General features: G+C 38.1%; 1 protein-coding gene across 2 annotated transcripts in view; it reads left to right on the top strand.

The window, feature by feature from the left end:
- The window catches only part of IPPK (inositol-pentakisphosphate 2-kinase), a 49,625-nt gene that overhangs the window by 15,493 nt on the left and 20,836 nt on the right, over positions 1-13,296 (top strand). For both annotated transcript variants that reach the window (XM_072959103.1, XM_072959104.1), the window contains exons 5-6: positions 56-177; positions 1,753-1,842. In XM_072959103.1, coding sequence (XP_072815204.1) covers positions 56-177; positions 1,753-1,842 — 212 coding nt within the window. The remainder of the gene's footprint in view (positions 1-55; positions 178-1,752; positions 1,843-13,296) is intronic.

Here is a 13,296-nt window from a genome sequence, read left to right as displayed (position 1 = left end):
ATCACCTTGTCTGCCATCACTAAGCCTCGGCTATTTCCCTTGCTCTGTTTTCCAGAATCTCGCTGTGACAAGGACCTGGACACTCTCAGTGGTTACGCTCTGTGCCTTCCCAATTTAGCCAGACTTCAGACCTACCGTTTTACAGAGCACCGGCCCATCCTGTGTGTAGAGATCAAGGTGAATTTTTGTCGAGGGGGAAATGGTGCGGGGAGAGGGAACAGATAGGTCCAGGCTGTGAAGCCCTGAGTCCTCTGCCTGGAGTCTGCTTTCCCACAGAAATTCCTGGTGCTCCCCACCAGGGCCGATGATCGAGGCAGCCCCCCCACCCCTTCCTGCTCCCTCTGTGCATGCCACTTGGACCTCGCCACTCTGGTTCCTCCCACTGGCCGGACCTGAGGGGCATGGCTTCCCAGACCCCCAGATTTAGGCTCTTTTCCCGGTGTTATGACAGGGAGCCAGCCAGGGACAAGCCCTACCGATGGCCACCAGAGGGAAGCATGGGTTCTGCCGTGTAGGTCCCCAGGCCGCCTCCTGACCTCCTTCCCTGCTGTGCCTACTTGGCTGCTTGTGACACTCCATGCCATGCTCCAGGAGCTCGGTTTGAGGGTCGCCCTTTAGACCAGGTGACACTCTGTTCCTTTGCTTCTCAGGAGCATGCTCCGGAGAGAGCTCCCAGAGGCATGCAAGTCTTTATGACTCCTCAGTCCCTGGTTTGTCGTGGCCAGGAGTCCTGAGGCGGGGGCCACAAAGGGCATGATTGTCTAACAGAGGGCAGTGATTGCTGGAACAGCGCCAAGCCGCTGCGTCAGCTCTGAGTCTCTCTCAGGAAGCCTCCCCGATGACCCAGGCCATTGTTTGTTTCCTTCCTCCAAATCTCTGAAGGTGACCTCTGGGTCACGCTCTTGGCCCTGGGCACTCACACCCCTGGGTGTTAAGTATGGACTGACGCTCTGCTTCTCTGACCAGAGGGTGAGTGTCGCAGGCATCACAAATGATGGGCAGCGTGATCTTCAGTGCCCTCCATGCTAGGCACTGGCCTTTAGTACTGTATGTGCCCAGGAACCATGGCTTTTGTTTTTTCAAAGGATGAGACAGGTTTGCGGAGCAAATTAAAGCACACGTTTTTGGCTTGTATTGTTTGTTGTATGACGGGGAGGTGATTAGGTTTCTTCATTGATTTCTGCTTGGAGGCGGTACTGGGGATTGAAGCCCTGGCCTCTTGGATGCTGGGCATGCGCTCTACCACTTGAGCTACACCCTTCCCCAGCCATGGCTTTTTAAAAGGCAACCAGAGTTCCAGATGTTCTGGGTGCCCAGCAACCGTCAGATACGGGCACCTTCCTGTTAACGCATTCTTGTCAGAGGGACCAAGGGTTCTGCTTCCTGGAGCTGGGAGCTTGGGGCAGGTCTGCCCTCCTCGAGTCTTTCCAGTCTTGTTCTGTAATGAAACCACAAAGCTACCCCGTGTTGTACGTTGTCAGGCCAGCAGCCGGGGCATCACTGTTTTTCCTCAGTGAGAGTTCTGGCCTTGGATTCTCTAGCGGCAAAGAGATGCTCATATGCTGCGATGAGGGAAGCATCCATTCCCACTGGGGACTGAAGACAGAAGCGGCTTTTGGGAATGTTTTAGCTGTCACTTGCTGATTCTCCTGGGGAGTTGTAGTTCATTATCCAGTATTTAGTTGTATGCCTACCTAAAGGTATGTGATTTCTCTCTAAGCTGTTTTTCTTCCTTACTTGTTTCTTTTGCAGCCAAAATGTGGGTTTATCCCTTTCTCCAGTGATGTTACGCATGAGATGAAGCATAAGGTGTGTCGTTACTGCATGCACCAGCACCTCAAGGTGAGAAGTGTCGCCCAGCAGGGCTCCCTCCCTGCGCAGAGCCTTGTGGTGAATGGCTGGGCCCGAGGGGTGACCACCTTGAGTTTTTAAAGGAGTATCATAAAGTGCAGATATTATTTACTTTTTCTTTCATTTTTTTTCTCAGTTGAGATATTTACATATCCTAAGATTTACCCTTTTAAAGTGCATAATTCAGTGGATTTTAGTCTGTTCATAATGTTGTGCAACCATCACCACTATCTCCATTTTTCTTCCTTTCTTTCTTTAATGGATGTACTGGGGATTGAACCGAGGACCTCGTGCATGCTAAGCACATGCTCTCCCACTGAGCTGTACCCACTCCCCTTTCACCACTGTCTAATTCCGGAACATTCCGTCACCTCGAAAAAGAAGTCCTGTGCCCATTAACAGTCTCTCTCCAATCCCCTATCCTGAGAGCCCCTGGCTACTACCTATTTCTGTGGATTTGCCTACTCTGGGCACTTCATATAAATGGAATCACATAAATTATGGCTTTTTATGATTTCCTTAGCATGCAGTTTTTGAGGTTCATACATGTTGTAGCATTTATCAACACTTCCATTTCTTTTATGGATGGAATATGAACAATATTCCGTTTTGTGGGAACATTTTGTTTATCCACTCATCTGTTGATGCACATTTGGGTGGTTTCCTTTGGTGACTGTGAATAATGCTGCTGTGAACATGAGTGTCAATGTACATGTTTGAGTCCTTGTTTTCAGTTCTCTTGGAGAGACTCCTAGGAGTGGAAGTGCTGGGTCTTAGGGAAGTTGGGTTTAAGTTTTTGAGGAAATGGCAGACTGTCTTCCACAGCTACAGCGCCATTTTATATTCCCACCGGCCAGTGTATGAGGGCTCTAAGTTCTCCACATCCTCACCAGCAGCCTCACTATTGATTGCCCCTGTTTGTGATGATAGTCATCCTAATGGATGTGAAGTAGTACGTCATGTGGTTTTCATTTGCATTTCTCTAACAGCTAGTGCACTATGTTGAGCATCTTTTCATGTGCTTATTGGCCATTTATATATCTTCCTTGGAGAAATGTCTATTCAAATCCTTTGCCCATTTTTGAAATGAGTTGGGTTGTTTTTTTTTTTAAGTTGTAGAGTTTTAAGGGTTCTCTGTATATTTTGGATATTAATCTCTTTATCTGATACATGATTTGCAAATTTTTTTTTCCCATTCTGCTGATTGCTTTTTTAACTCTGTTGATAGTGCACAAAAGTTTTAAAGTTTGGTTAAGTCTAATTTGTCTTTTTTTTCTTTTGTTGACTATGCCTTTGGTGTCTTATCCAAGAAATCTTTGCCTAAACCAAGGTCATGAAGCTTTTCTCCTATGTTTTCTTCTAAGAGTTTTATAGTTTTAGCTCTTATGTTTAGGTCTTTGATCCATTTTGAGTTAATTTTTGTATCTGATGTTAGGTAAGGGTCCACCTTCATTCTTTTGCATGTGATGTTCAATTTTCCCAGCACCATTTGTTGGAAAGACTGTCATTTCTCCATTGAATGCTCTTGGCGCCCTTATCGAAGATCTGTTGGCCACATATATATGAGGGCTTATTTCTGGCCCTCTGTTGTATTCTATTGGTCTATATGTCTGTCCTCGTGCCAGTATCACATTCTTTTGATAGTTCTGTCTTTGTAAGAAGTTTTGAAATCAGGAGTGATAGTCTTCTAGCTTTATTCTTCTTTTTCAAGATTCTTTTGGCAATTTGCATCCCCTTACAATTACATATGAATTTGAGAATTGGATTTTTCATATCTGCAGAAAAATAGACTATTGGAATTTGGACTGAAATTGGAACAATCTGTAGATCACCTTGGTAGTATTACCATTTTAATATTAAGTCTTATAATCCATGAACACAGGCTATCTGTCCATTTATTTGGGCTTGCTTTAATTACTTTCAGCAACGTTTTATAGTTTTCAGTGTACAAGTCTTTTACCACTTTGGTTAAATTTATTTCTTGATATTTTATTCTTTTGGAATATTGTAAATGTGGTTTTAAATGAAATTGTGTCCTTAATTTCCTTTGTGGTTTGTTAATTGCTGGTATATAGAAACACAACTAATTTCTGTGTGTTGATCTTGTACCTTACGACTTTGCTGAATTTATTTATTAGCTTTAGTAGCTTTCTTATGGATTCTTTGGAATTTTCTGTGTATAAGATCATGTTACCTGTGAACAGGGTTTTACTGCTTCCTTTCCAATTTAGATGCCTTTAGCTTCACAATTTCCAAGAAACCAGCTGGTATTTTTGATAGGGATTCCATTGTGCTGCAGATTACTATGTGGGGAAGTATTGCCACCTAGCAGTTAATACTATGTGAACACAGGATGTTTTTCCATTTAGATCTTTAATTTCTTTCAATGATGTTACATAGTTTTCAGTGTATAAGTCTTATACTTGTTTTGTTATTTATTTCTAAGTATTTTATTTTGGGGGATGCTGTTGTAAGTGGAATTTTAAAAAATTTCACTTTCAGGCTGTTCATTGCAGAAAGACAATTTTTTAAATATGTATATTTAATTGTGATGAAATACACTTAACATAAAGTTTACCCTCTTAACCATTAAGGGTACAGTTTAATGGCATGAAGTACATTTACATGTTGTGCAATTGTCACCACTATCCATCTCGAGAAATTTTTTCATCTTATAAAACTGAATCTCTACACCTATTAAACAACTCCACATTTCTTCCTTTCTTAAGCCCCTGGCAACCACAATTGCACTTTCTGTCTCTATGAATTTGACTACTTTAGTTACTTCATTTATATGGAATCATACAGTCCTTTTGTGACTGGCTCATTTCACTTAGTGTTATGTTCTCAAAGTTCATCCCAGATATAGCTTATGTCAATTTCTTTCTTATTTAAGGCTGAATAATAGTCCATTGAGTGTATATACCATATTTTGTTTATCTGTTCATACATTGGTGCATACTTGGGTTGCTCCCATTTCTTGGCTGTTGTGAATAATGCTTCTATGAACATGAGTCGTACACATATTTCTTTGAGACTCTGCATTCAATTCTCTTGAGTATGTGTCCAAAAGTAGAACTGCTGGATCATATGGTAATTCTTTTTTAAATTATGAGTACAGTATTAAATAGAAGTAGTAAGAATAGACATCCTTATGTTGTTTCTGATCTTAGAGGTAATGCTTTCAGTTTTTCAATATGGAGGGTAATGTTCTCACTGTGAGTCTGTCAAAGATATTCTTTTAGGGTGTTTTTCTTTGTTTTTTGTGTTTTTAATCATGGAAAGAGTTAGATTTTGTTAAATGCTTATCCTGCATCTATTGAGATGCTCACGAGATGTTTTCCTCTTTCTGTTCATATGCTGTATTATATTCATTGATTTTCATACATTGGACCACCCTTGTATTTGACTGATAAATCCCACTTGGTGATAGGTGTATAATTCCTTTAATATGCTGCTGAATTTCTTTGTTAGTTTTTGTTGAGGATTTTTCTTGAGGGATATTTGTCTGTAGGTTTCTTTTCTAGTGACGTTTTTGTTTGGTTTTGGTACCAGGGTAATAACTGGCCTCACAGAATGAGTTAAGAAGTATTTTCCTTCTTTTATTCTTTAATTTTTCAGAAGAGCTTGAGTATTGGTGTTGATTCTTTAAGCATTTGGTGGAATTCAGTAGCAAAGCCGTCCTGGGATTTTCTTTGTTGAAAGCTCTTTGATTTCTGATTCAGTGTTTTGTTATCATTTGGTTTAGATTCTCTATTTCTTATTGAGTAAGTTTTGGTAGCTGTGTGTTTCTAAAAATTTGTTCATTTCATTTAACTTGTTGGCATATAATTGTTCACAGCATTCCTCTAAAATTTTTTTTATTTCTGCAAGGTTGGTAGTCATGTTCTTTCTTTCATTCCTGATTTTAATCATTTGAGTCCTGTTTTTTCTTTTCTTGATCTAGCCACGAGATTGTCATAATTGATCTTTTCAAAGGAAGAACTTTTCGTTTCGTTTCTTTTCCCAGTTTTTCCCGCTCTGTTCTCTGTTTCATCTATCTCTGCTCTAATCTGTTATTTCTGTCCCTGTGTTTGCATTTAGTTTGGTCTTACTTTTCTAGTTTTTTAGGGTAGAAAATTAGGTTATTGATTTGAGGTCTTTCTTCTTTTTAATATAAGTGTCTATAAGTATAAATTTCCCTCTGAGCACTGCTTTCTCTGCCTCTCATTAATTTTGGTATGTTGTATTTTCGTTTTCATTTATTTCAGTTTATTTTCTGATTGCCCTTTTAATGTCTTATTTGACTCACTGATGATTAAGAATCTGTTTACTTTTCACATATTTGTGAGTTTCTCAAATTTCCTTTTGTTACTGATTTCTAATTTCATTCCACAGAGTTTGGAGAACATTTACACGATTTCATGTGTTTTTAAATTTATTGAGACTTGTTTTGTGGTTTAATATACAGTTTCTCCTTAAGAATGTTTCATGTTTACTTGATTAGAATATATTCTGCTGTTGTTGGCTGGCTTGTTCTATAGATATTTGTTTAGTCTAGTTAGTTTTATAATGTGGGTCAAGTCTTCTATTTCCTGGTTGATTTTGTGTCTTGTTGTTCTGCCTATTAATTTAACTTCTTAGCCTAAACAATCTAGCTCAATTAGTAACAATTTAATTTCCATGGTATACACAAACTCTGCTCCTATAAAGCCTTGTTGCCTTCCCCCTCTGTTGTACTGTTATCGTCATGTAAATTACATCCTGTATGCTTGTCAATACAGATTGTAATAATTGGCTTATGCCATTCAGGGGACATTCTATGGTTTAAATCAGGGAGGAGAAAAAGTTACAAACAAAATCTATTATCCTTTATGTTTACCTATGTAGTTCCTTTACCAGTGCTCTTTAGTTCTTCAGGTGGATTTGAGTTACTGTCTGTGCCCTTTCATTTCAGCCCAAAGGATTCCCTGTAGCATTTCTTGTAGGGCAGGTTTTGCAGCAACACATTTCTTTAGTTATTGTTTATCTGGCAATGTCTTAATTATCCTTCCATTTGAAAAGGTAATTTTATAGATAAGACTTCTTGGTTGATGATCTTTTGCTTTCAGCACTGTGGGTGGGCCGTCCCAGTACCTTCTGGCTTCCATGGTTTCCTGTGAAAAATCGGCTGTTGATCTTATGAAGGCTTCTTTGTACATCATGAGTCACTTCTCTCTTGCTTCTTTCAAGATTCTCTGCCTCTCTCTTTGGACAGTTTTGTTGTGATGTGGATCTCCTGGACTTTATCCTAAAATGCAGTGATTGTGTCTTCTGCCTACTGAGACCTGTTGTTGAGCCCTTCTCGTGACTTTTTCATTTTAGTTATTTTATTTCTCAGTGACAGAATTTCTACTTGGTTTCCTTTTCTAATTTCTATCCTCATTGATATTCTCTGTTTGTGAAGACATTGTTCTCCTTGTTTCCTTCAGTCATTTGTCCTTAGTTTCCTTTAGCTTTAAGCATATACAAAGTAACTGAGTTGAAGTCTTTGTCTAGTAGCTCCAGTGTCTGAAATGCCTCAGGGCCAGCCTGTTGATTGCCTCTTTCCTGTGTATGGACCATACTTTTTCGTTTCTTTGCATTTCTTGTAATGATTTGTTAAAAATGGGCATTTTAAGTAATACAGTGTGCCACTCTGGAAATCAGGTTCTACAGCCTCTCTAGGATTTGTTATTGCTGCTTGTTGTAATTGTTATTTTTTTGTGACTCTTCTTTGCTAATTTTGAGTTTATTCTTTGTTGTGTGTAGCCTCTAAACTGTCTGCTCCATTAGCTTAAGTGAGCAGCTAATGGTTTAGCAGAGGTTCCTTAAGTGCACGGAACCAGTTAAGTTTCCCAGCCTTTGCTGAGGGGCTCTGTGTGTGTGCTGAGGCCTGCCGTCAGCACTTGACCTTCACCTTTGCAGACCCTCAGATCAGCAGGAGGGGGTAGCCTTTTTGGGTCTTTCCAGGGCTTGAGCGTGGCCTTCTAGATGCCCGCGGTGTGCTGGAGCTTTTCAAAGCCCTGTGTACATACTGTTCCTCTGCTTTTTCTCTTTAACTTTAGGTTAGCCTATTGTTTGCCACAACTATTATCCAGTATCTCAGGCAGCCATGAAGTTAAACAATCACCTCTGAATATTTTCACAAATGTCCCTGGGGAGAAATGCGCCTTTTCAGCCAGGTGGCTCTGAGTCAAGTCAGTGAAGGCAGAAAACCAAGAGACAGTTCAAGTAATGAGACTCTCTGGGAGTGAGGTGTTGGAGAGGATCCTGCCCCATTTAGCTTTCTCCTGGGGCTGCTGGGGTTCTGTTTTCCCTGTGATTGGGCTGTTGGTTTTTAGGATTCCCTCGGTGCTGGAGAGAAGGGGTAGGACTGGGGCATTAAAAGTGCCACATAGCTCACCATTTTTGTTTAGATATGGGTATTTTTCTTGTATGAGTCTCCCCAGATTGGTACATGCCTTTGGTTAATTTTCTGAGTTCTGAAAATTTTGATTCTGACAGCTTTTGCCAGGTTTCTCCTTTCCCTAATGGAAGAGAGAATTTTCAGAAGACCATGGTCTCTTTTTGCTGATTCATCCCATTTTTCCTTTGTGGTATTATAACTTTCTAGGCTCTTAGGGGAGAGGAGGGATAGAGCCATTCCCTGGGGAGATGGTTTTCATTGTCACCATTTGTTTTCAACATATGTGAATGGATTTTTAAGGCCTTTTTTTTGGGGGGGGATGTGTTTATTTTGTTTTATATATATATATATATATATATATATATATATATATATATATTTTTTTTTTTTTTTTTAACAAATTATACTCTGCATAAAGTGACTTGGGTCCAGGTACAGTTTATTAAAACTTTCTTTTTTTTCTTTTTTCAGCATCCTCTCCAGAAAGTTTTTTTCCCATTTTTTAAACTGAAGTATAGTTGATCTACAGTGTTTCAGGTGTACAGCAAAGAGATTCAATTGAACACACACACATATATATAGGTATCTATCTATCTATCTATTCTTTATCAGATTTTTTCCATTATAGGTTATTATGAGATACTGAATATAACTACTTATGCCATACAGTAGGCCCCTGTTGGTTATCTATTTTATATATGTTAATCCCAAATTCCTAATTTATCCCTCCCCAGCTTTCCTCTTTGGTAATCATAAGTTTGTTTTCTGCATCTGTGAGACTATTTCTGTATTATAAGTAAGTTCATTTGTATCTTTTTTTTTTTTTAGATTCCATATATAAGTGATATGATATTTGTCTTCCCTTGTCTGACTGACTTCACTTAGTATGATCATCTCTAGGTCCATCTATGTTGCTGCAAATGGCATTATTTCATTCCTTTTTATGGCTGAATAATATTTCATTGTGTGTATATATAATGAATATACTTCTTTATCCATTCATCTGTTGATGGACATTTAGGTTGTTTCGTATCTTGGCTGTTGTAAATAGTGCTGCTATGAACATTGGGGTGCAGGTATCTTTTCGAATTAGAGTTTTATCTGGGTATATGTCCAGGAGTGGAATTGCTGGATCATATGGTAACTTCATTTTTAGTTTAGGTTTTTTTTTTTTTTTCATTTTTGGTTTTTTTTTAAGGACCCTCCATACTACTCTCCATAGTGGCTGCACCAATTTATATTCCCACCAACAGTGTAGGAGGGTTTCCTTTTCTCCACACCCTCTCCAACACTTATTATTTGTAGACTTTTTGATGATGGCCATTCTGACTGGTGTGAGGTGATACCTCATTGTAGTCTTGATTTGTGTTTCTTAAATGATTAGTGATGTTGAGCATCTGTGCCTGTTGGCCTAGCTATTGGTATGTCTTTGAAGAATTGTCTAGTTAATTCTTCTGCCCATTTTTTGGCTGTGTTTTGTTTTTGCTTTTTTGATATTGAGCTGTATGAGCTGTTCGTATATTTTGGAAATTAACCTCTTGTTGGTCTGATCATTTGCACATATTTTCTCCTATTCTGTAGGTAGTCTTTTCATTTTGTTTATGGTTTCCTTTGCTGTGCAAAAGTGTTTAAGTTTAATTAGATCTTACTTGTTTATTTTTGGTTTTATTTCTGTTATTCTGGGAGATAGATCGAAAAAAATATTGCCACAGTTTATGTCAGAGTATGTTCTGCCTATGTTTTCCTCTAGGACTTTTAGAGGATCTGGTCTTACATTTACGTCTTTAATCCATTTTGAGTTTGTTTTTGTATATGGTGTTAGAGAATGTTTTGTTTTCATTCTTTTCCAGATAGCTGTCCAGTTTTCCCAGCACCACTTACTGAAGAGACTGTCTTTTCTCCGTTGTATATTCTTTCCTCCTTTGTCATAGATTAATTGACCATAAGTGCATGGGTTTATTTCTGGACTTTCTGTCCTGTTCCATTGATCTATATGTCTGTTTTTGTGCCAGCACCATACTGTTTTGATGACTGTAGCTTTGTAGTATATAGTCTGAAGCTGGAGAGCGTGATTCCTCCACCTCCATTTTTCTTTCTCAAGATTGTTTTGGCTATTCAGGGTCTTTTGTGTTTCCATACAAATTAAAAAATTTTTTGTTCTAGTTCTGTGGAGAATGCCATTAGTATTTTGATAGGGATTGCATTGAATCTGTGGATTGCCTTGGTTAGTATGGCCATTTTAATGATACTGGTTCTTTCAATCCAAGAACACGGTATATATCTTTCCATCTGTTTGTGTCATCTTCATTTTCTTTTGTCAATGTCTTAAAGTTTTTGGTCTTATAGTTGCAGTTCTTTTGCCTCCTTAGGTAGGTCTATTCCTAAGTATTTTATTCTTTTTGATACAATGGTAAATGGGGTTGTTTCCTTGATTTTTTCCCTTATATTTCATTGCTAATGTATAGAAATGCAACAGATTTCTGTATATTAACTTTGTATCCTGCAACTTTGCCAAATTCATTGATGAGTTCTAGTACTTTTCTGGTAGCATTTTTAGGATTTTCTATGTCATCTGCAAACAGTGACAGCATTACTTCTTCTTTCCCAGTTTGGAATCCTTTTATTTCTTTTTTGTTTCTTCTCTGAATTGCTGTGGCTAGGACTTCTAAAACTGTTGAATAAAAGTGGTGAGCGTGGGCATCCTTGTCTTGTTCCTGATTTTAGAGGAAATGCTTTCAGCTTTTCACCATTGGATGTGAAGTTACTATGGGTTTGTCATATATGGCCTATATTATGTTGAGCTATATTACCTCTATGCCCACTTTCTGGACAGGTTTTGTGATAAATAGACGGTGAGTTTTATCAGAAGCTTTTGCTGCATCTATTGTGATGACTGTATGATTTTTATTCTTCAGTTGGTTAATGTGGAGTATCACATTGATTGATTTGCAGATATTGAAAAATCCTTGTATCCCTGGAATAAATCTCACTTAACTGTGGTGTGTATGATTCTTTTTTTGTATTTTTGGAATCAGTTTGCTAGTATTTTGTTGAGGAGTTTTGCATCTGTGTTCATCAGTGATAACGGTCTGTCATTTTCTTTTCTTTTTTTTTTTTTGTGGTATCTTTGGTTTTGGTATCAGGGTGATGCTGGCCTCATAGAATGAGTTTGGAGTTGTTCCTTCCTTTGCAATTTTTTAGGATAGTTTCAGAAGCAGGCATTAACTCTTCTCTAAATGCTTGGAAGAATTCATTTGTGAAGCCATCTAGTCTTGGACTTTTGTTTGTTGGGAGTTTTTAAATTACTAATTCTATTTGACTGCTGGTAGTAGGTTTGTTCATATTTTCTATTTCTTCCTGGTTTAGTCTTGAGAGATTGTACCTTTCTACAAATTTGTCCATGTCTTCTAGGTTGTCCATTTTATTGGCGTATAGTTGCTTGTAGTAGTCTCTTATGATCCTTTGTATTTCTGTGGTGTCAGTTGTAACTTCTCCTTTTTCATTTCTGTTTATTGATTTAGGGGCCTCTCCTTCATTTTCTTGATGAGTCTGGCTAAAGGTGTATCAATTTTGTCTTTTTGAAGAACCAGCTTTTAGTTTTACTGATCATTTCTATTGTTTTTTAGTCTCTATTTCATTTATTTCTGCTCTGATCTTTATGATTCGTTTCCTTCTACTAACTTTGGGTTTTGTTTGTTCTTCTTTCTCTAGATGCTTTAGGTGGAAGGTTAGGTTATTTATTTGTAACTTTTTCTTGTTTCCTGAGGTAAGCGTGTATTACTGTAAACCTCATTCTTAAAATTGCCTTTGCTCTGTCCCCTAGATTTGGGATCCTTGTGTTTTCATTTTGATTTTTCTCTAGGTATTTTTTTGATTGCTTTGATTTCTTCAGTGATCCATTGGTTTTTTAGTTGTACGTTTAGTAGCATATTGTTAGCCTACACGCGTTTGTGTTTTTTTGCAGTTTTTTTCTTGTGGTTGATATAATCCCATAGTGGGGTTGGAAAGATGCTTGATATGATTTCAGTTTCCTTAAATTTAGTGATACTTTCTTTGTGGCCCAGCATGTGATCTATCCTGGAGAATGTTCCCTATGCACTTGAAAAGAATGTGTATTCTGGTGCTTTCAGGTGGAATGCTCTATAAATATCAATTAAGTCCATCTGATCTATTATGTTGTGTAAGATGTTTCCTTATTGATTTTCTGTCTGTGTGATGTGTCCATTGATGTAAGTGGGCTGTTATTGTCCCCTACTATTACTGTGTTACTGTCAATTTCTTTCTTTATTTCTGTAAACATTTGCCTTATATATATTGAGGTGCATTTGTACTCTCCTCCCCTCCTGATTACTGTTTTTGATAATATATTTTACATTTAATTGTTTTGTATCCCTTAACTAATCATTATGGATACAGGTGATTTTACTACTTTCATCTTTTTGCCTTCCTCCTAGTCTGTGTGTGGATGATTTCCTACCTTGACCGTATGTTTGCCTTTATTAGCACTGAGCTTTTCCGTTATGTAGTTTTGTTTCTAGTTGTGGCTTTTCCTTTTCCTTCTAGGGAAGGTCCTTTAGCATTTGTTGTAAAGCTGGTTTGGTGGTGCTGAATTCTTTTAGCTTTTGCTTGTCTGTAATGCTTTTGATTTCTCCATCAAATTTGAATGAGAGTCTTGCTGGCTAGAGTATTCTTGGTTGTAAGTTTTTCCCTCTCATCACTTTAAATATATCCTGACATTGCCTTCTGGTCTGCAGAGTTTCTGCTGAAAAATCAGCTGGTAGCCTTGTAGGAGTTCCCTTGTACGTTATTTGTTGCTTTTCCTTTGTTGCTTTTAATAGTCTCTCTTTATCTTTAATTTTTGTCATTTAAATTATAATATGTCTAGGTGTGTTCCTCTTTGGGTTAGTCCTATATGAGGCTCTCCGTGCTTCCTGGACTTGGGTGACTGTTTGCTTTCCCAAGTTAGGGAATTTTTCAGCTATTATCTTTTCAGTTATTTTCTCAGGCCCTTTTCCTGTTTCCTCTCCTAAGAACTGTCT

The sequence above is a fragment of the Vicugna pacos genome, chromosome 4 (assembly GCF_048564905.1).
Source record: "Vicugna pacos chromosome 4, VicPac4, whole genome shotgun sequence".
NCBI lineage: Eukaryota > Metazoa > Chordata > Mammalia > Artiodactyla > Camelidae > Vicugna > Vicugna pacos.
This window is presented reverse-complemented; position numbering and strand designations above follow the sequence as displayed.